Genomic DNA, 26107 nt, shown 5'->3' on the forward strand with positions numbered 1-26107 from the left:
TAAAATTACCCTTGCCACCTGTAGGAAGTTGGCTCTGTATGTGCTATTTCAAAGTAAGGAATAGCATGCACAGAGTCCAAGGGTTCCCCTTAGAGGTAAAATAGTGGTAAAAATAGATAATACTAATGCTCTATTTTGTGGTAGTGTGGTCGAGCAGTAGGCTTATCCAAGGAGTAGTGTTAAGCATTTGTTGTACATACACATAGACAATAAATGAGGTACACACACTCAGAGACAAATCCAGCCAATAGGTTTTGTTATAGAAAAATATCTTTTCTTAGTTTATTTTAAGAACCACAGGTTCGAATTCTACATGTAATATCTCATTTGAAAGGTATTGCAGGTAAGTACTTTAGGAACTTTAAATCATAAAAATTGCATGTATACTTTACAAGTTATTGACAAATAGCTGTTTTAAAAGTGGACACTTAGTGCAATTTTCACAGTTCCTGGGGAGGTAAGTTTTTGTTAGTTTTACCAGGTAAGTAAGACACTTACAGGGTTCAGTTCTTGGTCCAAGGTAGCCCACCGTTGGGGGTTCAGAGCAACCCCAAAGTCACCACACCAGCAGCTCAGGGCCGGTCAGGTGCAGAGTTCAAAGTGGTGCCCAAAACGCATAGGCTTCAATGGAGAAGGGGGTGCCCCGGTTCCAGTCTGCCAGCAGGTAAGTACCCGCGTCTTCGGAGGGCAGACCAGGGGGGTTTTGTAGGGCACCGGGGGGGACACAAGCCCACACAGGAATTTCACCCTCAGCAGCGCGGGGGCGGCCGGGTGCAGTGTAGAAACAAGCGTCGGGTTTGTAGTGTTAGTCTACGGGAGATCTAGGGATCTCTTCAGCGCTGCAGGCAGGCAAGGGGGGGGGTTCCTCGGGGAAACCTCCACTTGGGCAAGGGAGAGGGACTCCTGGGGGTCACTTCTCCAACGAAAGTCCGGTCCTTCAGGTCCTGGGGGCTGCGGGTGCAGGGTCTCTCCCAGGCGTCGGGACTTAGGATCCAAAGAGTCGCGGTCAGGGGAAGCCTCGGGATTCCCTCTGCAGGCGGCGCTGTGGGGGCTCAGGGGGGACAGGTTTTGGTACTCACAGTATCAGAGTAGTCCTGGGGTCCCTCCTGAGGTGTTGGATCTCCACCAGCCGAGTCGGGGTCGCCGGGTGCAGTGTTGCAAGTCTCACGCTTCTTGCGGGGAGCTTGCAGGGTTCTTTCAAGGCTGCTGGAAACAAAGTTGCAGCCTTTCTTGGAGCAGGTCCGCTGTCCTCGGGAGTTTCTTGTCTTTTCGAAGCAGGGGCAGTCCTCAGAGGATGTCGAGGTCGCTGGTCCCTTTGGAAGGCGTCGCTGGAGCAGGATCTTTGGAAGGCAGGAGACAGGCCGGTGAGTTTCTGGAGCCAAGGCAGTAGTCGTCTTCTGGTCTTCCTCTGCAGGGGTTTTCAGCTAGGCAGTCCTTCTTCTTGTAGTTGCAGGAATCTAATTTTCTAGGGTTCAGGGTAGCCCTTAAATACTAAATTTAAGGGCGTGTTTAGGTCTGGGGGGTTAGTAGCCAATGGCTACTAGCCCGGAGGGTGGGTACACCCTCTTTGTGCCTCCTCCCAAGGGGAGGGGGTCACAATCCTAACCCTATTGGGGGAATCCTCCATCTGCAAGATGGAGGATTTCTAAAAGTCAGAGTCACCTCAGCTCAGGACACCTTAAGGGCTGTCCTGACTGGCCAGTGACTCCTCCTTGTTGCTTTCTTTGTTCCCTCCAGCCTTGCCGCCAAAAGTGGGGGCCGTGGCCGGAGGGGGCGGGCAACTCCACTAAGCTGGAGTGCCCTGCTGGGCTGTGACAAAGGGGTGAGCCTTTGAGGCTCACCGCCAGGTGTCACAGCTCCTGCCTGGGGGAGGTGTTAGCATCTCCACCCAGTGCAGGCTTTGTTACTGGCCTCAGAGTGACAAAGGCACTCTCCCCATGGGGCCAGCAACATGTCTCTAGTGTGGCAGGCTGCTGGAACTAGTCAGCCTACACAGACAGTCGGTTAAGTTTCAGGGGGCACCTCTAAGGTGCCCTCTGTGGTGTATTTTACAATAAAATGTACACTGGCATCAGTGTGCATTTATTGTGCTGAGAAGTTTGATACCAAACTTCCCAGTTTTCAGTGTAGCCATTATGGTGCTGTGGAGTTCGTGTTTGACAGACTCCCAGACCATATACTCTTATGGCTACCCTGCACTTACAATGTCTAAGGTTTTGTTTAGACACTGTAGGGGTACCATGCTCATGCACTGGTACCCTCACCTATGGTATAGTGCACCCTGCCTTAGGGCTGTAAGGCCTGCTAGAGGGGTGTCTTACCTATACTGCATAGGCAGTGAGAGGCTGGCATGGCACCCTGAGGGGAGTGCCATGTCGACTTACTCGTTTTGTCCTCACTAGCACACACAAGCTGGCAAGCAGTGTGTCTGTGCTGAGTGAGAGGTCTCCAGGGTGGCATAAGACATGCTGCAGCCCTTAGAGACCTTCCTTGGCATCAGGGCCCTTGGTACTAGAAGTACCAGTTACAAGGGACTTATCTGGATGCCAGGGTCTGCCAATTGTGGATACAAAAGTACAGGTTAGGGAAAGAACACTGGTGCTGGGGCCTGGTTAGCAGGCCTCAGCACACTTTCAATTGTAAACATAGCATTAGCAAAGGCAAAAAGTCAGGGGGCAACCATGCCAAGGAGGCATTTTCTTACACAACCCCCCCCCAAACGACAGAGGATGAGACTAACCTTTCCCAAGAGAGTCTTCATTTTCTAAGTGGAAGAACCTGGAAAGGCCATCTGCATTGGCATGGGCAGTCCCAGGTCTGTGTTCCACTATAAAGTCCATTCCCTGTAGGGAGATGGACCACCTCAACAGTTTAGGATTTTCACCTTTCATTTGCATCAGCCATTTGAGAGGTCTGTGGTCAGTTTGCACTAGGAAGTGAGTCCCAAAGAGGTATGGTCTCAGCTTCTTCAGGGACCAAACCACAGCAAAGGCCTCCCTCTCAATGGCACTCCAACGCTGCTCCCTGGGGAGTAACCTCCTGCTAATGAAAGCACCAGGCTGGTCAAGGCCATCATCATTTGTTTGGGACAAAACTGCCCCTATCCCATGTTCAGAGGCATCAGTCTGCACAATGAACTGCTTAGAATAATCTGGAGCTTTTAGAACTGGTGCTGAGCACATTGCTTGTTTCAGGGTGTCAAAGGCCTGTTGGCATTCCACAGTCCAGTTCACTTTCTTGGGCATTTTCTTGGAGGTGAGTTCAGTGAGGGCTGTCACAATGGATCCATATCCCTTCACAAACCTCCTGTAATACCCAGTCAAGCCAAGGAATGCCCTGACTTGAGTCTGGGTTTTTGGAGCTACCCAGTCCAGAATAGTCTGGATCTTGGGTTGGAGTGGCTGAACTTGGCCTCCACCTAGAAGGTGGCCCAAGTAAACCACAGTTCCCTGCCCTATCTGGCATTTGGATGCCTTGATAGAGAGGCCTGCAGATTGCAGAGCCTTCAAAACCTTCTTCAGGTGGACCAGGTGATCCTGCCAGGTGGAGCTAAAGACAGCAATATCATCAAGATAAGCTGTGCTAAAGGACTCCAAGCCAGCAAGGACTTGATTCACCAACCTTTGGAAGGTGGCAGGGGCATTCTTTAAACCAAAGGGCATAACAGTAAACTGATAATGCCCATCAGGTGTGGAGAATGCTGTTTTCTCTTTTGCTCCAGGTGCCATTTTTATTTGCCAGTACCCTGCTGTCAAGTCAAAGGTACTTAAGAATTTGGCAGCACCTAATTTGTCTATGAGCTCATCAGCTTTTGGAATTGGATGAGCATCTGTCTTGGTGACAGAATTGAGCCCTCTGTAGTCCACACAAAACCTCATCTCTTTCTTTCCATCTTTGGTGTGAGGTTTGGGGACTAAGACCACTGGGCTAGCCCAGGGGCTGTCAGAGCGCTCAATTACTCCCAATTCTAGCATCTTGTGGACTTCCACCTTGATGCTTTCCTTAACATGGTCAGACTGTCTAAAGATTTTGTTTTTGACAGGCATGCTGTCTCCTGTGTCCACATCATGGGTACACAGGTGTGTCTGACCAGGGGTTAAGGAGAAGAGTTCAGGAAACTGTTGTAGGACTCTCCTACAATCAGCTTGCTGTTGGCCAGAGAGGGTGTCTGAGTAGATCACTCCATCTACTGTGCCATCTTTTGGGTCTGATGACAGAAGATCAGGGAGAGGTTCACTCTCTGCCTCCTGATCCTCATCTGTTACCATCAACAGATTCACATCAGCCCTGTCATGGAAGAGCTTAAGGCGGTTCACATGGATCACCCTCTTGGGGCTCCTGCTTGTGCCCAGGTCCACCAGGTAGGTGACCTGACTCTTCCTTTCTAGCACTGGGTAAGGGCCACTCCATTTGTCCTGGAGTGCCCTGGGAGCCACAGGCTCCAGAACCCAGACTTTCTGCCCTGGTTGGAATTCAACCAGTGCAGCCTTTTGGTCATACCAAAACTTCTGGAGCTGTTGGCTGGCCTCAAGGTTTTTGGTTGCCTTTTCCATGTACTCTGCCATTCTAGAGCGAAGGCCAAGTACATAGTCCACTATGTCTTGTTTAGGCTCATGAAGAGGTCTCTCCCAGCCTTCTTTAACAAGAGCAAGTGGTCCCCTTACAGGATGACCAAACAGAAGTTCAAAGGGTGAGAATCCTACTCCCTTCTGTGGCACCTCTCTGTAAGCGAAAAGCAGACATGGCAAGAGGACATCCCATCTCCTTTTGAGTTTTTCTGGGAGCCCCATGATCATGCCTTTTAATGTCTTGTTGAATCTCTCAACCAAGCCATTAGTTTGTGGATGGTATGGTGTAGTGAATTTATAAGTCACTCCACACTCATTCCACATATGTTTTAGGTATGCTGACATGAAGTTGGTACCTCTGTCAGACACCACTTCCTTAGGGAAACCCACTCTGGTAAAGATACCAATGAGGGCCTTGGCTACTGCAGGGGCAGTAGTCGACCTAAGGGGAATAGCTTCAGGATACCTGGTAGCATGATCCACTACTACCAGGATATACATATTTCCTGAGGCTGTGGGAGGTTCCAGTGGACCAACTATGTCCACACCCACTCTTTCAAAGGGGACCCCCACCACTGGAAGTGGAATGAGGGGGGCCTTTGGGTGCCCACCTGTCTTACCACTGGCTTGACAGGTGGGGCAGGAGAGGCAAAACTCCTTAACCATGTTGGACATATTGGGCCAGTAGAAGTGGTTGACTAGCCTCTCCCACGTCTTGGTTTGTCCCAAATGTCCAGCAAGGGGAATGTCATGGGCCAATGTTAGGATGAACTCTCTGAACAGCTGAGGCACTACCACTCTCCTAGTGGCACCAGGTTTGGGGTCTCTGGCCTCAGTGTACAGGAGTCCATCTTCCCAATAGACCCTATGTGTTCCATTTTTCTTGCCCTTGGACTCTTCAGCAGCTTGCTGCCTAAGGCCTTCAAGAGAGGGACAGGTTTCTTGTCCCTTACACAGCTCCTCCCTTGAGGGTCCCCCTGGGCCTAAGAGCTCAACCTGATAAGGTTCAAGCTCCAAAGGCTCAGTTCCCTCAGAGGGCAGAACTTCTTCCTGAGAAGAGAGGTTCCCTTTCTTTTGCTGTGTTGCAGTTGGTTTCCCAACTGACTTTCCTTTCCTCTTGGTAGGCTGGGCCATTCTTCCAGACTCCAGCTCTACTTGTTCACCCTGTGCCTTGCATTGTGCTCTTGTTTTCACACACACCAGTTCAGGGATACCCAGCATTGCTGCATGGGTTTTTAGTTCTACCTCAGCCCATGCTGAGGACTCCAGGTCATTTCCAAGCAGACAGTCCACTGGGATATTTGAGGAGACCACCACCTGTTTCAGGCCTTTGACCCCTCCCCATTCTAAAGTAACCATTGCCATGGGATGTACTTTTCTCTGATTGTCAGCGTTGGTGACTGTGTAAGTTTTTCCAGTCAGGTATTGGCCAGGGGAAACCAGTTTCTCTGTCACCATGGTGACACTGGCACCTGTATCCCTCAGGCCCTCTATTCTAGTCCCATTAATTAAGAGTTGCTGTCTGTATTTTTGCATGTTAGGCGGCCAGACAGCTAGTGTGGCTAAATCCACCCCACCCTCAGAAACTAGAGTAGCTTCAGTGTGGACCCTGATTTGCTCTGGGCACACTGTTGATCCCACTTGGAGACTAGCCATACCAGTGTTACCTGGATGGGAGTTTGGAGTGGAACCTTTCTTGGGACAGGCCTTGTCTCCAGTTTGGTGTCCATGCTGTTTACAGCTATGACACCAGGCCTTTTTGGGATCAAAGTTTTTACCCTTGTACCCATTGTTTTGTGAAGAGGCTCTGGGCCCACCCTCCTGTGCAGGTTTTTGGGGGCCTGTAGAAGACTCTTTACTATTTTTAGTTTTGGTTGTCTCATCACCCTTCCCCTGGGGAGTCTTTGTGACCCCTTTCTTTTGGTCACCCCCTGTTGAAGTCTTGGACACCCTTGTCTTGACCCAATGGTCCGCCTTCTTTCCCAATTCTTGGGGAGAAATTGGTCCTAGGTCTACCAGATGCTGATGCAGTTTATCATTGAAACAATTACTCAATAGGTGCTCTTTCACAAATAAATTGTACAGCCCATCATAATTACTTACACCACTGCCTTGAATCCAACCATCTAGTGTTTTCACTGAGTAGTCTACAAAGTCAACCCAGGTCTGGCTCGAGGATTTTTGAGCCCCCCTGAATCTGATCCTATACTCCTCAGTGGAGAATCCAAAGCCCTCAATCAGGGTACCCTTCATGAGGTCATAGGATTCTGCATCTTGTCCAGAGAGTGTGAGGAGTCTATCCCTACACTTTCCTGTGAACATTTCCCAAAGGAGAGCACCCCAGTGAGATCTGTTCACTTTTCTGGTTACACAAGCCCTCTCAAAAGCTGTGAACCATTTGGTGATGTCATCACCATCTTCATATTTAGTTACAATCCCTTTAGGGATTTTCAACATGTCAGGAGAATCTCTGACCCTATTTATGTTGCTGCCACCATTGATGGGTCCTAGGCCCATCTCTTGTCTTTCCCTCTCTATGGCTAGGATCTGTCTTTCCAAAGCCAATCTTTTGGCCATCCTGGCTAACTGGATGTCCTCTTCACTGGAGTTATCCTCAGTGATTTCAGAGGTGTTGGTCTCTCCTGTGAGGGAACCAGCATCTCTGACTATTATTTTTGGAGTCAGGGTTTGAGGGACCCTGTTCTCCCTAGATAGGACTGGTAGGGGGGAATTTTCCTCCAAGTCACTATCCTCTTCCTCTGAGTTGCCACCCTCAGAGGGGTTGGCCTTTTCAAACTCTGCCAAAAGCTCCTGGAGCTGTATTTTGGTAGGTTTGGGGCCCATTGTTATTTTCTTTATTTTACAGAGTGACCTTAGCTCCCTCATCTTAAGATGGAGGTAAGGTGTGGTGTCGAGTTCCACCACAGTCACATCTGTGCTAGACATTTTGCTTCTAAAAGTTGGAATACTTTTTAAGAATCTACAACTGGTTCTAGAATCTAATTCAAACTTTTACAAACTTTTAAACTCTAAAAGAAATGCTAAACAGGATCTAACACAAGGCCCTAGCAGGTCTTTTAAGAATTTAGAAAACTTTTCAAATTGCAAAAATCAATTTCTAATGACAATTTTGGAATTTGTCGTGTGATCAGGTATTGGCTGAGTAGTCCAGCAAATGCAAAGTCTTGTACCCCACCGCTGATCCACCAATGTAGGAAGTTGGCTCTGTATGTGCTATTTCAAAGTAAGGAATAGCATGCACAGAGTCCAAGGGTTCCCCTTAGAGGTAAAATAGTGGTAAAAATAGATAATACTAATGCTCTATTTTGTGGTAGTGTGGTCGAGCAGTAGGCTTATCCAAGGAGTAGTGTTAAGCATTTGTTGTACATACACATAGACAATAAATGAGGTACACACACTCAGAGACAAATCCAGCCAATAGGTTTTGTTATAGAAAAATATCTTTTCTTAGTTTATTTTAAGAACCACAGGTTCGAATTCTACATGTAATATCTCATTTGAAAGGTATTGCAGGTAAGTACTTTAGGAACTTTAAATCATAAAAATTGCATGTATACTTTACAAGTTATTGACAAATAGCTGTTTTAAAAGTGGACACAGTGCAATTTTCACAGTTCCTGGGGGAGGTAAGTTTTTGTTAGTTTTACCAGGTAAGTAAGACACTTACAGGGTTCAGTTCTTGGTCCAAGGTAGCCCACCGTTGGGGGTTCAGAGCAACCCCAAAGTCACCACACCAGCAGCTCAGGGCCGGTCAGGTGCAGAGTTCAAAGTGGTGCCCAAAACGCATAGGCTTCAATGGAAAAGGGGGTGCCCCGGTTCCAGTCTGCCAGCAGGTAAGTACCCGCGTCTTCGGAGGGCAGACCAGGGGGGTTTTGTAGGGCACCGGGGGGGACACAAGCCCACACAGGAATTTCACCCTCAGCAGCGCGGGGGCGGCCGGGTGCAGTGTAGAAACAAGCGTCGGGTTTGTAGTGTTAGTCTATGGGAGATCTAGGGATCTCTTCAGCGCTGCAGGCAGGCAAGGGGGGGGGTTCCTCGAGGAAACCTCCACTTGGGCAAGGGAGAGGGACTCCTGGGGGTCACTTCTCCAACGAAAGTCCGGTCCTTCAGGTCCTGGGGGCTGCGGGTGCAGGGTCTCTCCCAGGCGTCGGGACTTAGGATCCAAAGAGTCGCGGTCAGGGGAAGCCTCGGGATTCCCTCTGCAGGCGGCGCTGTGGGGGCTCAGGGGGGACAGGTTTTGGTACTCACAGTATCAGAGTAGTCCTGGGGTCCCTCCTGAGGTGTTGGATCTCCACCAGCCGAGTCGGGGTCGCCGGGTGCAGTGTTGCAAGTCTCACGCTTCTTGCGGGGAGCTTGCAGGGTTCTTTCAAGGCTGCTGGAAACAAAGTTGCAGCCTTTCTTGGAGCAGGTCCGCTGTCCTCGGGAGTTTCTTGTCTTTTCGAAGCAGGGGCAGTCCTCAGAGGATGTCGAGGTCGCTGGTCCCTTTGGAAGGCGTCGCTGGAGCAGGATCTTTGGAAGGCAGGAGACAGGCCGGTGAGTTTCTGGAGCCAAGGCAGTAGTCGTCTTCTGGTCTTCCTCTGCAGGGGTTTTCAGCTAGGCAGTCCTTCTTCTTGTAGTTGCAGGAATCTAATTTTCTAGGGTTCAGGGTAGCCCTTAAATACTAAATTTAAGGGCGTGTTTAGGTCTGGGGGGTTAGTAGCCAATGGCTACTAGCCCTGAGGGTGGGTACACCCTCTTTGTGCCTCCTCCCAAGGGGAGGGGGTCACAATCCTAACCCTATTGGGGGAATCCTCCATCTGCAAGATGGAGGATTTCTAAAAGTCAGAGTCACCTCAGCTCAGGACACCTTAGGGGCTGTCCTGACTGGCCAGTGACTCCTCCTTGTTGCTTTCTTTGTTCCCTCCAGCCTTGCCGCCAAAAGTGGGGGCCGTGGCCGGAGGGGGCGGGCAACTCCACTAAGCTGGAGTGCCCTGCTGGGCTGTGACAAAGGGGTGAGCCTTTGAGGCTCACCGCCAGGTGTCACAGCTCCTGCCTGGGGGAGGTGTTAGCATCTCCACCCAGTGCAGGCTTTGTTACTGGCCTCAGAGTGACAAAGGCACTCTCCCCATGGGGCCAGCAACATGTCTCTAGTGTGGCAGGCTGCTGGAACTAGTCAGCCTACACAGACAGTCGGTTAAGTTTCAGGGGGCACCTCTAAGGTGCCCTCTGTGGTGTATTTTACAATAAAATGTACACTGGCATCAGTGTGCATTTATTGTGCTGAGAAGTTTGATACCAAACTTCCCAGTTTTCAGTGTAGCCATTATGGTGCTGTGGAGTTCGTGTTTGACAGACTCCCAGACCATATACTCTTATGGCTACCCTGCACTTACAATGTCTAAGGTTTTGTTTAGACACTGTAGGGGTACCATGCTCATGCACTGGTACCCTCACCTATGGTATAGTGCACCCTGCCTTAGGGCTGTAAGGCCTGCTAGAGGGGTGTCTTACCTATACTGCATAGGCAGTGAGAGGCTGGCATGGCACCCTGAGGGGAGTGCCATGTCGACTTACTCGTTTTGTCCTCACTAGCACACACAAGCTGGCAAGCAGTGTGTCTGTGCTGAGTGAGAGGTCTCCAGGGTGGCATAAGACATGCTGCAGCCCTTAGAGACCTTCCTTGGCATCAGGGCCCTTGGTACTAGAAGTACCAGTTACAAGGGACTTATCTGGATGCCAGGGTCTGCCAATTGTGGATACAAAAGTACAGGTTAGGGAAAGAACACTGGTGCTGGGGCCTGGTTAGCAGGCCTCAGCACACTTTCAATTGTAAACATAGCATCAGCAAAGGCAAAAAGTCAGGGGGCAACCATGCCAAGGAGGCATTTCCTTACACCACCCAAATACTCCTACCCACCATAAAACCTAAAAATACTCTTGCCACCCAAATACCCCACCCCCTAAACCTAAAATACCCTTGTAACCCAAATACTCCTACCCATCCTAAAACCTTAAAATACCCTTGCCACACAAATACCCTCACCCACCCTAAACCCTACAAATACCCTGTCAGGTATCAGGAGGGGGTTGAGGGACCTCTGTCCGCCCATCTGTGGGTCCCCACAGCGGGAATCATTCTCTTCTGCGCCCAGTCTTTAATGTCCATGGGGTGCCAACAGCAAGGTCTAGCAGGCCATCCTGGGGTTCCCCTGCTGTCCCGGGCCACTGCATGGCCCACCTGACAACAGGAGGCTCCCTTACCAACCAACAACGCTCTTCCCCGAGCCGGGGTCACTCCCAGGTACCTTGCTCCTCTGCTCACCTTGGGTCTCTGCTGCGGGCCATTGCAGAGCACGCTCATTGGGTCCGGGAAGACTATGGGGGTCATTAGAACCCTGGCAGTCTTTGACTGCCAGGGCTGTTTTGGAGGAAGCACCGCCAACAGGCTGGCGGTGCTTCCAGGGGCATTACGACTGCGGCGGAAGCGCCGCGGTCACACCGCCGGGACTGGCGGTCTCCCGCCACATTGGTCCCGGTGGTTTAAATCCCCCAGCGCTGCCCAGGGGATTACGACTCCCCCTCCCGCCAGCCTTTTCATGGCGGTAAGAACCGACATGAAAAGGCTGGCGGAAAGGGGAGTTGTGGGGCCCCTGCACTGCCCATGCCAGTGGCATGGGCAGTGCAGGGGCCCCCGGCCACAGCCCCATGGAGCTTTTCACTGTCTGCTAGGCAGACAGTGAAAAGCACTACGTGTGCAACTGCACCCGCCGCACAGCCGCAACACCGCCGGCTCCATTTGGAGCCGGCTCCCGTGTTGCGGCCCAGAGGGGATCTCATAATAGACCCCGCAGGAGTGGGGCTGCATTGGCGCCAGCCCAGCGGTAAAACCTTGGCGGGCGGCGGTTGCCGCCCGCCAAGGTTGTAATGAGGGCCCTTGTTCAGCGCCGTGCAGAAATTGCATGCAATCCAGGCGTACCTCCGGGCATCCTCTCCTCCGTCCGTTGCCCTGCTGTTGCTGCGAGGTATCAGTCAGTGACACCACCTCTGCTGACCATGAGTAGCCTGCCAACGAGGAAAGTTATGAGTCCCAATGCCACTGCCAGACAGTGGTGCCCCCCATGTTGTCGGGTCAACTAGGCCCTGATTATCTACTGGGGCTTGATTAGGACTAACTTCTGACATCCTCAGGACTCTGTGTGAGGTATCTTAGACCCTTGAAAATGGCTGGGTTTACATCTTAATTTAAGGGAAATAGGGTGTTGATGTCGGAGCTAAGGCGAGATGCATCTCAGCTGGTCTCTTCCTGGCCATGCCCCCACGAAGTACATTTTGACTCATCCTGAAGTAGTTCAGAGGGTTAATGTGGCTGCTGCGAAGATTGTGTACCATGGAAATCACAGAACTGAGTGTGAGTAAACGATGAGTAGCACTATAAAAAATGAAATGTAATGTCTCTGAGAGACTATGGAAAGATGAGGAGAACTGTTGGAGTGTGGTGATGAGGGAATGTGTGGAGAAAGAGGTCACTGGGGTTGTGCCAAAATAATTGTTTTACTGGGCCCCACTAACGCTAAAGCCTTCCCTGTCCTGATAACACAGAGTGGCCCTGCCAGTGGTGGTTCACAGAGCTTATGCAAACCACCACATAAAAGGCTGCTGTGTAGGACAGATCTTCTGCACAGGTTCGGGGGCCAGATTCTCCACTCCAAATTCCTATCTTAGAACTACTCCAATATGGGCACCTGAATCTTAAAGACGTCTGCCTGGGCATTCTGTAGGAAGCTAAAAGTTCATCCATGAGTGCTTCATATTGTTTCAAGTGGAAGAGATTCTGCACCTAGTGTTCTCAGAACAATTTTGATCCCACCACTTGTCAAGAAGAAACACTGTTACATAACTTTGTTCATTTGACCAGATCAGACTTACAATCTCTTCCATCAAAGTCAATTTGGTAGCTATTACTCCCTCACAAAATGTCCTTCACAAACCTCCTTTTTAAAGTGACAGAGGTTCAAGGCCTTGTAAAGGGTATTAACGTTTTTTCCTTTGGTGAGGAGATTACACCCCGCCTCAGGGGATTTAAACATTTTCCTCTCTAGTTTCATGGGTTCACCATTTAAATCCATTTACAACGCTTTTCAACACCACCTTTCGTGAAACACTTCTGTCCTTAACATTAACATCAGCATGCAGGATTAACGAGAGACAGGCATTATGGGGGTCAATATGACCCTGGCGGTCGGTGTTAATGTGGCGGTCGTACCGCCAACAGGCTGGCGGTACATACCGCCACATTATGACATTGTGAAGCTGAAGCCAACCCGCCAATGTACCACAACGACCGCAATGGCGGTAGCAGCCGCCGGGCTGGAGATAACAATCTCCAACCCGGCGGCCCCTACTGTCCCGCCAGAGGCATTATGACCCTGCCTACCGCCATGGTTTTCATGGCGTTTGTAACGCCACGAAAACCATGGCAGTAGTCCCTACCAGTGACAGGGAATTGCTTCCTTGTCACTGGAAGGAGGTCCACACCACCCCAACACTCCCCATACTAAACACACCCACCCCCTCCATCCACTCTCCCCCTCTTCCAATACCACCCATACACGCACACTCGCAGGCACACACCACGCATTCACACACTCACTCACACAGGCATACACGAATTCCAACACACATGCATCCATTCATTCACACACACATCCGTACACACATCCAAATTTACACGCAGACACTCATTCACATTTGCATTCATACACGCAGTCTCACACATGCACACACACATGCATTCAACACTACACACTCATGCTCATCCACAAACACACTCACACATTCATGCACACACACCCCCCCACACACACACACACACACACACACACAAACATCCCCCTCCCCTGTCGGAAACCCGACTTACCTGAATCCATTGGGTCTTCCGGCAGGGGACGGGGCGCTGCTACCACCAGCAGGGCCCGCCAGCAGAACACCGCCAGGCCGTATTATTTCTCCTAATACGGCTGGCGGTAGTGTACTGTTGTGGCGCTGCTGGTGGTAGCAGCACCACCTTTACACCGTCCGCCAGCATAACCACAGATGAATTTTCGCCCTTCTTGTGGCGGAAATCCGTCTGTGGTGATATTATGGCAGACTGATGTTAGCCGTGGCGACGGTGATTTGGCAGCCGCCGCCGCGGCTGTAGGAGATTTTTACCGCCAATGACATAATGAGGGCCTATGTGCCTGTGAGTCTTCTATAATATTCCATACCAACAAAGTGGTTATGAGAACCCTCCCGAAATTTCTCCCCAAGATGATTTTGGATTTCCATGTGAGTCAGAAAATGACATTTCCTACTTTCTTTTAAAATTCCATTTCCCCAGCAGAGTGGTCTTTCCAAACATTACAGGTTTATCTAGATAAAATAAAAGATACGAAAAATCTATGCAATTATTTGTCACCTATGGTCCTTTATCTACAGGTCTGGCCACTTCCAAACACTTGCTGTCCAAATTGATAGCTTATTACATCGTCTTGCGCTGCCACAAAGGAAATAAAACATTTTCTTGCAAGCCAAGAACCCACTTTACCAGTGGTAAAGTGGCTACTTCTGTCTTAAGAAATGTTGGCATTTCCTATGTCCCTACCCACCCTAAACCCTAAAAAAGCCTTACCAACCCATACCCCTACTGACTCCTAAGCTCCATAATACCCTCACAACCCAATACGCTTGCCCACCCCATAACCCTAAAAACACCAGCGCAGCTCAATACCCTTACTGACCCTAAAAATACCTTTACCACCCAATGCCCCTACCCATCCTTAAACGCTAAAAATACCCATACTACCCTACACCTCTAGCCACCCCTAAGCCCTTAAAGATCCCTTACTACCATGTGCCCTTACCCTAAACATTAAAATACCCTTACCATCCTACATGCCTACAAACCTCTTAACCCTAGAAACTCCTTTACAACCCATTACTGTTTCCCCCATAACAACCCTTATCATCCTGTACCCATACCCACCTCTAAACCTATATATATATATATCATTTAAAAAACCAAAGGTTGTAGGGACCTTATAGTTAAGTTCTGAATTTGTTCGCACAAAACCATAGAAATTCAGCAGTTATAGTTATTTCAAGCAACTATAATTTGCAGCCTAAGGTAACTATATCTCACCCCTGCCATGCAGTGTAATTTAACTTTTAATGTTTCATTGATATTTTTAATGATGTTATAAAAGTGTGATGAGTGCTGTAATATCTAGGATAATTAGCAGTCCGTGGCGAGGGCATGAGTTATAGTTACCTTAAGCCGCGAGTTATAGTTACTTTAAATAATTATAACTGCTGAATTTCTATGGTATTGTGTGAGTAAATTCAGAACCTAACTATTACGTCCCTATAACATTTATTTTTTTAAGTGAATTTCTAAGGTTTTTTTTAATTGTATTTCCTAACTATAACGTCCCTGTAACCTTTGTATTTTTTTCAGTGAATTTCTATGTTTAACACCAGTAACTTCAATACTATATGTTAATCCAACCACCACCGCGCCCAGCCTTTGGCCGTGCTCGGTGGGGGTTGGCCACAAGGCCTGGCCTGCGGCCATCCCTGCAGCCAGCCCTCTTAACCACCCAACCCCATACTGCCCTTGACCTTTGGCAATTCACAGCAGGAGTTGGCCGCAGGGCCTGTCTCTCTGGGTGTGGGTGTGGCTGTGAGAGTGTGTCTCTGGGTGTGAGAGGGTTTATGTGGGTGTGAAAGTGGCTGTGTGTGTCTTTTTGCTCTCGAGCCAAAGCTCAGCTGGTCGCCTCTCAATGGGCCTCTTTTTCAGTTAGACTTCTTTCTAAGGGCAGGAGTTCTCTTAAGTTAGGTATGGCAACCCTTTTGCAGCTTTGACTAACAAACTTTCCTGTTTTATAGCCTACTCCCCTAGTCACATGAGAACAGCTGGGCAGTGCACGTTTTTTTGTCCTTTTTTATTTACCTGGTTCCCTTTGACTTCTGCTTACATCTCAGTCTTTCTCATTGAAGGCTTCTGTAAAACTGCCCTTTGTAAATCTTACTACAGTTTGGCTGTTGTCTACATGGGTGTTCGTGTGAGAAAGTAAGTTTACTGTTTGATAACAGACAGTTTTTGTTGTGCAGGCAGCCACTTATACTTTTGTGAGCAAAGCAGGTATAGTCAGCCAAACGTATGGGGATTCAGCATGTTTCCTGGGATGATATCTTACAGAAGATGGACCCTGCATACATAAATGTTCTCTCTCACAATAGAAATGAGCTGTTTCGTGAAAGAATGTGAATCCTGATATGATGCTCCATGTGAATTCTGTTTGGGAGACTGAACTGTATCATTTATCTGAGAGGAAGAGGAGTGCACATGGCTTCCGACTGTGTAAGCGGCCTGAGGTAGCTCAATGTATAAATGGGAGAGATGTTCATCAGAACGTACTTGTTATGCTGACAGTGTGGGTTTGTAAAATGGTGAGCATATTTTGTCAAAGTACATTTTATGCAATGTGTCTTGAGGAGCAGATTCAGGGACCAGGCCCTTAAAAAAATGGCTTTTGGTGGGCCATACTGCAGCACCACATGGCCATGCCAAGCCAGTAACCAGGCTACAATTTCCCAGGAACTCGACACATTGGAAATTTGTCACTTGTTGATGAGCAGGAATTGCCACTCTGGATCTAGAGTCTGGTAAATCAACATCTGCAGCTGAGAAGAGTCGCAGACAGACAGTCAGCGTGACACATTTGCCTGATCCTCAAGGGAGGAGGGAGCACCATTCAGAGAGTGTTGGGAACCGTTAGTCACATAACAAGGGTTCTAGTGACCTCACAATACCAGGTGGTCCGCAGCAGTGTTAGTGTGTAAATGCCTGGAGGTTACGTTGCCTGTTATCCAAGTGAGCAGGAATCTGATCATGTTCCCTGAGGATGAGTTTCTGTGTATAAAAATCCTTTGTTGGTCATCATCTGGCTAGAATCCTCTCCCACCCTTTCTCTTGAGGAAGAGACTGAGATTATAGCCTTTACTAAGTCTGTAAAGTATGGAACACGTAAAGCCAACATGTTAGTCTCGAGTGAGTATAAAAGGTGTTCTAGTAAAAACATGTTGTCTGGGACTTATGTGTTTGCCAAGAATCGTTTGTACATTGTGTAATCATGTGGTACTATAGCATGACCAGGATATTTCCACTCTTCAGCCTTTGACTATGTTTGCGTCACTTACACTTCAGTTAAGTATGGTGCACTAAAATTTTCTGTGTGAACACTTCTTTAGGGCTGGGTTTCCATGTAGCTTTGTGGTGTGTGTTTTCTTAAATTAATAAGGTGGAGGTATTATATGTATATACTCATTTTGAATATTGAGAGACATGGGAGTGCATGGGGGTGCTCAAAATGTCATCCTCATTGCAAATTGGGTCCTCTGAACTGCAAGATCCCTACATGAATTTATACTCTCTAGTCCATATTTGTAATAGGTCATGAAGATCCAGGGTTGGCAGTTGTATGGAGCTAGCTAGAGCTCAATTAGTAGATAGCCACTCCTATTACTCTGTCGTGATAGGAGTCTATATTAATAGTGAAGTAAAACAATAAATTACATTTTCTTGTACCTTCCTCAGTGTTTCCTTGCCTTTGATAGGCTGTTGAGTAACAATGTTTTCTGTTTCACTTCTCCTTCATGTTGAAATGTCTTTTGCATATGTTTGACTGCAAATTTAGGATTTCACTCCAATGCTGTGGTGTATACCCTATTATTACACTGTATTCAGGCTCTTTGACCCCCCCCCCCCCATTGGATACTGTGCATCTTCAGCACGTACTTTTCTGTGAGTGCTAGTTACTGACGTACATCCAAACTACATTTCTCCAAACCTCCCCTCTCCCCCCAATGTTGTATGGCTGTCTTGCTTTTCCCACCTCTTTCTAGTAGTATTTTAGACATTCACTTTGAACCTACAATTGTAGATTTTACTTCTTTCAGGCACAGCTCCTTTGTGAGCTTACAAACCTACAACTTCCTTCTCTGTGTCCCACAAACAGAATGCTGTCCTTGTTAGGCCACAGACACTAAACTTCAGTGAACTTGCAGTCATTTAGCTCCCTCCTTGCGAGTTTGTACATCCCTGGTATCTCCTCAGTTTTTATCAGATCCATCTTTTCCCATTTTCCCCCTTCACTGTCTTTATTCCAGGAAAATCTCTGACATGAAGTAACCACCATGTGTTCGGAAATAGGAGTGCTTCAGTGTTCAGTGCCCCAGCTCCCGATTCATTGTTATGCTCACACACTTGGGCTTTGGAGTAGCCCTCCTCACTTTGCTGATTGCCATCAGTCTTTCTTGTAGGAGGTCAATTTCAGATGTATTTAACTTCAGTACATGACTTTGGATAAGTGAGTGATAAACATATTTGCACCAGCTTACTCATCGTCCAGGATATTTGGTGCTATGACTGGTATTTCATTATGTCATTCCTCGCTGTCAGGTGAAGAAGGACAGTTTGATATGCTTAATTTATCCTGGCATTCATGCAGCCTATTGTAAATACCTTTTTGATAGCACATTCCCCCTTGATGATGATTCTCAGGGTTGAAACATTAAGTAATTGCAATATTTAGCATGGAAAGGAGTATATGAGCTGTTGTGATCAGATTCTTAATAATGGAACAGCATTCAAATCAAGTGACAAAGAATTGTTACTTTGTACTTTAACCCCTGCCAAAACCAGCAGCATTCCTATAGTGGACAAACAGAGTTGCTATTACAAGAGAACAAGGCCTTGATTTAGAATGCTGCAAGTCAGTGGGCACTGCGAATGCTACAAAATTTGAAAATGCAGAAACAAAACTACTGGATCAAGCAGAATAGACCCCACATATCTCCCAAGTTATCAAACACTAATATAGCTGCTGGTTATAGCCAGGGTCAAATTTAACATTGCAGCTAAAATTTGTGTAACACAAGGATTGTCAACACCAGAACACTGGAAGAGCAGAATAGTGTGTGATGTTGCAGGACACTGACTAAAATGTGAGACACATAACAAGGTAAGAATAACCTGATTCAATAAAACATCTTTGGGTCAATAGCGATTCTCTGTAATTTGACTGATGGATGTGTTAGAGCAGGGCCAACTCAATAAATATAAAAATAATTGGTGAAACCCATATATGTTCTGTGAATCATAGCTGACTAGCCAGAAGAACTTCACTGATTGTTGAAGACTAATTTCCGTTCCTGTCCTTTTACCCTAACAGGAGCAGGATCTTCGTACCTTCAGAACTCCGGGACTTTGATCTCCTACTTCAGCGACTTGCCAGCAGTGGGGGACCGATGCAGGAGCCTCACCCAGTGCCGCAGTACAGCACGCAGGAGGGGCAGGATTTCCACACTCACTTCATTTTGTACTGCATCCAGCACAGCCTTCCATACCTCCTGTACACATATCTGGACTACTACAGGTGAGGGTCTTCTGCAATAACCTTGCCTTGTATATGGTACAGACATGTTTAACTGGGGAACCTCTGATGGGAGTTGTTCACAATCACCTGCTCCTGTTCTGCATACATCGCCCCTAAATCTGTTTTATGTACAATAGGGTTGTCCACACAGCACTTATCTACCAGGATTACTACAAATAAGGGTGGTCCAACTCCTAATGCTGTACTGCTTACACAGCTGTTGCTGCACTAATCAAAACTACTATAGGGAGGGAACATTCATACTTGTCGCCCTGTTCTACATATTGCACAGCCTCACCAACTTGTTCTTTCATTGTTTAAGATCCTCAACACTTACCTCATCCTGTGTTATATCCTGCACAGCTTCCTCTACACCTACCTTTTTCTGTCCACACAGACCACATCCTGCACTGCCTAGAGCAACTTCTTCCACAGCTACTTTAGGTGATGGAGTTTTCTGCATAACAGGGCCTGGCTCTGCCCAGTAAAAGATGCCAAGTAGCGTATGAAGTGATCCTTGGCATCTTATTTTAGGACCAGATTATTGCTTAATTTGTGATTGAATTGGTCTCTGGATACAGGCCACTACTTTCATAGGAAGTTGAACCTATTTTAAATAAAAATTGAAAATATGTAAACATAACCACTTTTAAGTACAGATATTGTGCTGCGTTTGTCACCCGGTTGCTGTACCTATTTGCTGTACTGCTACTGTGTTGTTCTACCCTTTGCCAATGCATACTGTATATCTGATAGAGACTTTGAGTTGCGGATTCCTTACCTTAGAGTTTCCCCCCAGGCATCAGACTGGATCCAGAGACTTTTTTTCGAGCAGTACCCTTGTATGCCATTAGGTGGCGTCAGTCGACTCCGCGTCCATCGTTGGCGTCGTGGACACCATGATGACATCTGGGTTGGATATAGGCACTGCCTTGGCACAGTGAAGTCAGTTCTTTTCTTTCGCGCCACGCGCTGATCTGAAGAGAGCTACCCCGGTCACTTTTTGACCGGCCTCAAAACTTTAGTCAAATTTTGTGGTGACTGTTGGTGTGTGTAAGGATGTACCTGAAGACCGGGTTTAAGCCTTGCGAGGATTGTCACCAAATGATGTCGGTGACGGATCCGCATCTGGTCTGTTTGTGGTGTCTGGAACGCGACCACGACCTGAAATGAGTACTCTGAGCCATGCTCCTGAAGGCTTTGAGGGAGCGGTCCCTAAAGGTAATGGCGGACTGGCGCTCGACTCCACATCGTCCCGGTCTCATTCGAGAGGAAGGTCTGAAGACCGGCCGCGGAGTTACCACCACTCATCGTCCTCGAAGTCATCAGACATTCGGGTAAGAAAAAGAAGTTGAAGAAGGCCGGGCATTCTTTGACTTCACCCCATCGCTCAGACGATGCGACGCGGGAAGAGCGACTTTCCGGGAGCCGGAGCGACCCCTTCCCAACTAAAGAAATTTTATGAGGCTATGTGCCTCATTTTTGGGCAGTCCGACCCCCCTGTGGGGCCCAGGAAGTCAGAGGGGGGCCCTTTGGGTTCTGTGCCGGCTCTGGCCACCGGGAGACCCTCCGGATCAGTGCCGGTTGCACCACTGAGACCTTCCCCGGCGCTGGTGAAGTCATTGATACTCCAGACGTCGTTTGGGCCCACAATCCACGTCGACCCGATCCTGACCCCTGATGAGCCGGTACGGCGTCGGCTGACACCACTTCCGACATCGATGGGGCATAGCCGCTTCAGGTTGGATTCAGACTCTTTTTACTATGGGAATAAATGTGAGGAAGGGTTGGAGGGGTTGCTGGACACGTATGAATACCAGCAAGAAGACCCAAACATGGACTGGTCTCAGGCTTTGGGTGAGGCCAGTGGTCTTGATACCTCCCCAGACACTGACCGTGGCAATGGCAGAGGGAGCTTCTTACTCCATGGTGGTCAGTAGGGCAGCCGAGATCCTTGGCCTTGAACTGCCTACCGTTGCGGTCAGGACTAATCTCCTGACAGAGGTGCTCCAGCCCGGAGCATCTGCTTCAAAGCCTCTCCTTCCATTCAATGAAGCCCTCACTGATGTCCTTCTGGGTACCTGGTCCAAAACCAGCACAAGGTCTCCTTTGAATAGGGCAATTGCTCGCCACCATCGGCTTGCTCCGAACAACCTTAAATTCCTGACCGAACACCCCACGCTTGAAAGCTTGGTCATTCAGGGATCTTCGTCATCTGGCGCATTCCCTTCCGCCCCCCGGAAAGGGAATCAAAAAGACTGGACCATCTGGGGGAGAAGATGTTTTCTTCCTCCAGTCTGGCATTGCGGTCGGTGGACAAAGCATGCCTCTTGGGCCATTATACCCAATCTCTGTAGGACAGAGTCTTGCAGGTTCTGTCGCAGATCCTGGAGGAGACCCGTGCAATGGTCTCCCAGACTGTTGCCGACGGGAGAGACGCGGCCAAGTTCACCATACGATGTGGGCTGGACATGACCGACTCTCCAGGTAGATTGGTTGCGTCAACAGTGGCATTACGATGCCATGTCTGGTTGAGAACTTCTAGTTTTTCGGTGGATGTCCAGCAGACCCTCATGGACATGCCATTTGATGGCTCTCATCTCTTTGGAGATGAGGTAGACTCATCGCTTTAGAGATTTAAGGACTCCCGGGCTACGGCTCAGTCCCTTGACCTTTCCACTGCACCTCGCCTCCAACAGTCTGTCTTTTGCCCCTTCTGTGGCCACGGGAGGGGCTCCCTATCACGTCCCTTCCCCAGCCACAGTGCCACGCATGCAGTTCAGCCTCTGCATGCCCGGGGACGTAGAATCCCACAGGCCATCATCTGCCCCACTGGGAATCCACCACGATGGACAGGTGGGTTTTGCAGATCGTCCGAAGGGGCTACTCCCTCCCCTTCGAAACGTCCCCTCTGGCCATGCCTCCTATTTTTGGCCACCAGACGGAGGATCAATTGGCAATTCTCTGCAAGGAAGTTGCGACTCTCTTGGCCAAGGGGGCCATAGAGAGGGTTCCTGCGACAGATGTAGGCTGTGGTTGTTATTCCTGCTACTTTCTGGTGCCTACAAAGGACAAGGGCTTGCGTCCTATCCTCGACCTCAGGACCCTCAATCTCTTCCTCAGGAAGGAGAATTTCAAAATACTCACCTTGGCTCAGGTCCTATCTTGAACTTAGGAGACTGGATGGTGGCTTTGGACTTGCAAGACGCTTATTTTCATATCCCCGTCTTGCCTTCCCACAGGCGTTAACTACGATTCATGGTAGGTCATGAGCAGTTTCAGTTTATCGTGCTGTCCTTTGGCCTTACCAGCGCCCTTTGGGTGCTCACTAAAGTGATGGCAGTCGTTGCAGCTCATCTGCGCAAGTCAGGGATTTCAGTTTTCCCCTACCTTGACGACTGGCTGTTGAAGGCAGACATGCCCCAGAAATTAATCTCCCACCCTCAGAGTACGGCGAACCTCCTGCACTAGGTGGAGTTCACTATAAACATGCTGAAGTCACACCTGACCCCCTCTCAGATGCTCCCTTTCATCGGAGCTGTTCTGGACACAGCGCAGTTTCGGGTCTATCCTCCTGATGAGGGAGTCCGGGATATTCAGGCTATGTATGATTCAGATGTTTCAGTGAGAATGACTCTGAGGATGCTGTGCATCATGGCCTCCTGCATCCTGCTACTGACACATGCCAGAAGGTGCAAATGCGGGCTCTGCAGTGGGACCTGAAGTTCCAGTGGGTGCAGCATCAGGGGAATCGATCCAACATGGTCCAGATCTCAGAGGGGACTGCAATAGATCTGCAGTGGTGGCTTTCGAATCAGGATTGGGTCAAAGTCAGATCCCTCTCCCTTGTTCAACCAGAATTTACAATAGTGACAGACGCGTCACTTCTGGGCTGGGTTGGTCACACGGGAGAGGCGGAGATCAGAAGCTTCTGGTCTCCGGCATAGTCCGGACTTCACATCAACCAGGCAATCAGACTTGTGTTAAAAGAATTCCTTCTCTCTTTCAAGGGGAAAGTGCTGCATGTGTTCACGGAAAACAAACAGGAAAGTGTGGTGTCCTGGACCCTTTGTCAAGAGGTGCTGTGCCTCTGGACACGGCTGGCACATCAGGGCATTTCTCTGGTGGTTCAACATCTGACTCTCTGAACGCCAGAGCAGACAAACTCAGCTGTCGATGCATAGCCGATCACGAATGGCGTCTCCATCCGGAGATATGGCACAAGGCCTCTTTCAGCAGTGGGGAGAGCCTTGGTTAGATCTGTTTGCCACCATAGAGAACGCACAATGTTGGCAGTTTTGTGCGCTGGAGTTTCCAAAGCGATTCTCGCTCAGCAACGCTTTTCATCCCGAGTTGACCTCAGGCCTCCTGTACGCCTTTCTGCCAATAGCACTTCATCCCAGAGTTCTAAAGAAGATCAAGAATGACCGTGCCCTAGTCATTCTTCTGGCTCCAGACTGAGTACGAAGAGTATGGTGTCCAGAGCTTTTGAGCATGGCCACAGATCCTCAATCAGACTGCCCCTTCGGGAGTATCTTCTGTCGCAGCAGCAAGGGAAGCGTCTTCACCCGAACCTGTCCAGTCTCCACCTTCGTGCGTGGAGATTGAGTGGCGGCAGTTTACGACTTCTGACCCTCCACCCGAAGTCTGCAATGTTATCTTGCAGCCAGGCATCCCTCCACCAAATCGGTATACGCCTGTCGTTGGCATAAATTTGTGTCATAGTGCACGGACAAGTCAGTTGATCCTCTCTCTCCCCCTCTTTCTGAGATTCTTTTGTTCATTCTTTCCTTAGACAGTCAGGGTTCTGCTTTGGGCACTCTGATAGGCTACTTATTGGCTATCTCAGCTTTTCTTAGATTGCCAGATCAACCTATTGTGGGAAGATTCCTCAAAGGTGTTACTCATGTGTATCCTACCACTCCATTTATTATGCCTCAATGGGATCTCAGTCTTGTCATCACTTGATGTGTGCTCCATTTGAACTGTTATACAATTGTCCTCTGTGGCTCCTTACCCTCAAGACTGTCTTTCTGGTGGCTATCACACCTGCTTGCAGAGTGAGTGAGCTCCAGGCTCTTTCTTCGAAGCCTCCATTTTTGTCTGTACATGCTGCCAAAGTAGTGCTATGCACGAGGGCCTACTTCCTTCCCAAGGTTGTCACACCTTTTCATGTGGGCCAATCCATCACTTTGCCTACTTTTTACTCACCCCCACATCCTTCTCATGAGGAGGAGAGACTCCACCATCTGGATCCAAAAAGAGCATTGGCATTCTAGCTTAACCGCACTAAAGATTTCCGGGTGGACAATCAACTCTTTGTTGAGTATGTGGGTGCGAAGAAAGGGAAAGCAGTGCAGAAGTATACATCTCACGATGGGTGCTTCTCTTCATCAAAGTGTGCTACGCTATGGCACAGAAGCAACCTCTCGAGGGTTTGTATGCTCATTCAACCAGAGCAACTGCTGCTACCACAGCATTAGCACGTGGTGTTCCTATCCCGGACATCTGGCAGGCAGCAACATGGGCGTCTTTGCAAATGTTTACTAAACATTACTGCCTGGACAGTCAGGTCCGCAGGGACGGCTACTGTGGTAGTTCGGTCCTGCAGGACCTTTTAGTATGATTTTGGTTTGCAGCCCTCCTCTGGGGATGGTATTGCTGGGGTATCTATTCTAAGGTAAGGAATCTGCAACTAGAAGTATCTATCGGATGAACAAGTTACTTAACTTCGGTAACAAATGATCTGGTAGAGACATATTCTAGTTGCAGATTAGTTACCGACCCACCCATCCTCCCCACTTGCAAACTGATTTCTAAGGAAAGGGATTCCCCTTTTAGGGCCATAGCTCCTGCGCACCACTTCAGTGTTCTTCCTGGCTCCGCACTTTGGCGTGGAAAGTCAGGAAAAGAAACTGATGTCAGTGCGCCGAGGCGGTGCCTATATTCAACTCCGACGTCATCACGGCGACCACAATGCCACCTAATGGCACGCAAGAGAACTCCTCGAAGAAAAGTCTCCAGATCCAGTCTGACGCCTTAGGGAAATTCTAAAGTAAGGAATCTGCTACTAGAATAAGTCTCTACCAGATAATTTGTTACCAAAGGTAAGTAATTTGTTCTTCTCTGCCCAGTTCCTTTTCTGGGTCTTGTACTGTCTAATAATAGTTTTTGTGAGGAGCTTGATGGCAGAGGCAGGGTTAGCGGTATTGTGGCTATAAACTGATGAAGTTTTTAATTTTTTTTATTTACTCCCTGTAATGCTGGCCTTTCACTAAGTGGACAGCAAGTAACTCACTGTATTTTACACACTGTGCACAATGTATTGTCAGTTGCGTCTGGATGTGTGTGATTGTATGTGCTGGCATGTTTGAGCATGCCCGAGGGTAAAGCCCTCTATGGCACAGTTTCAAGTTTTCAGTTTCCTTTCATTGGCTGACTAAGGCCCTGGCCCTTTTTCTATGCACTTCAAGCTCCTCGCGCTGTCTGACAGTGTGTCCTAAACTCCTCTGTTTGTCCATGTACTTCAACCTATCTGCACACTTACGGTATATTTAAAGCTCCTCACATTGTGTGTCCATATGCTGCAAGTTCCTCAAATTTACCTCATGTGCACAAGGAAGCGCCTCTCCCAGTGTGTCTACTTCAGGTTTGTTTAAGCTTCAGTGAATCAGAAACATCTTAAAATGACCAAGTTGCCCTCTTGTTTATAAGTGGGCCAAGCATAAGGCTTCTTTGAAGAAAACATAGGCAAAGCAGTGCAAATTGTATTTGTAGAAAGCTGGCCTGGTGTGTGGAGAGTACCTAAGGTACCTTTCACTGTATTCCAGGTCCAGGTATCCCCTATTAGTGAAGTGTAGGTAGTGTGTGGAAGCCAGGCACTCTAGACATAGCTGTGGATAAGCAGCCAAGGCTTATCTAGGAGACATGAAGAGCTCTTGCAAAACCACTATAGTCACACATGACAGAAAACACTCAGTTGTACAGAAATAAAGGTACTTTAGTTTTGGTCACACAATACCACAAAATACTAGAAGGGCAACCCTCCAATAGATGGTAAGT

General features: G+C 48.5%; 1 protein-coding gene across 4 annotated transcripts in view; it reads left to right on the top strand.

Annotated features, from left to right (window-relative positions):
* SPG11 (SPG11 vesicle trafficking associated, spatacsin) overlaps window positions 1–26107 on the top strand; it is a 579875-nt gene that overhangs the window by 196710 nt on the left and 357058 nt on the right. For all 4 annotated transcript variants that reach the window (XM_069222954.1, XM_069222953.1, XM_069222956.1 and 1 more), the window contains one exon: window positions 18842–19045. In XM_069222954.1, the coding sequence (XP_069079055.1) occupies window positions 18842–19045 (204 nt within the window). The remainder of the gene's footprint in view (window positions 1–18841; window positions 19046–26107) is intronic.

This window comes from Pleurodeles waltl, chromosome 3_1 (genome assembly GCF_031143425.1).
Source record: "Pleurodeles waltl isolate 20211129_DDA chromosome 3_1, aPleWal1.hap1.20221129, whole genome shotgun sequence".
NCBI classification, from domain to species: Eukaryota; Metazoa; Chordata; class Amphibia; order Caudata; family Salamandridae; genus Pleurodeles; species Pleurodeles waltl.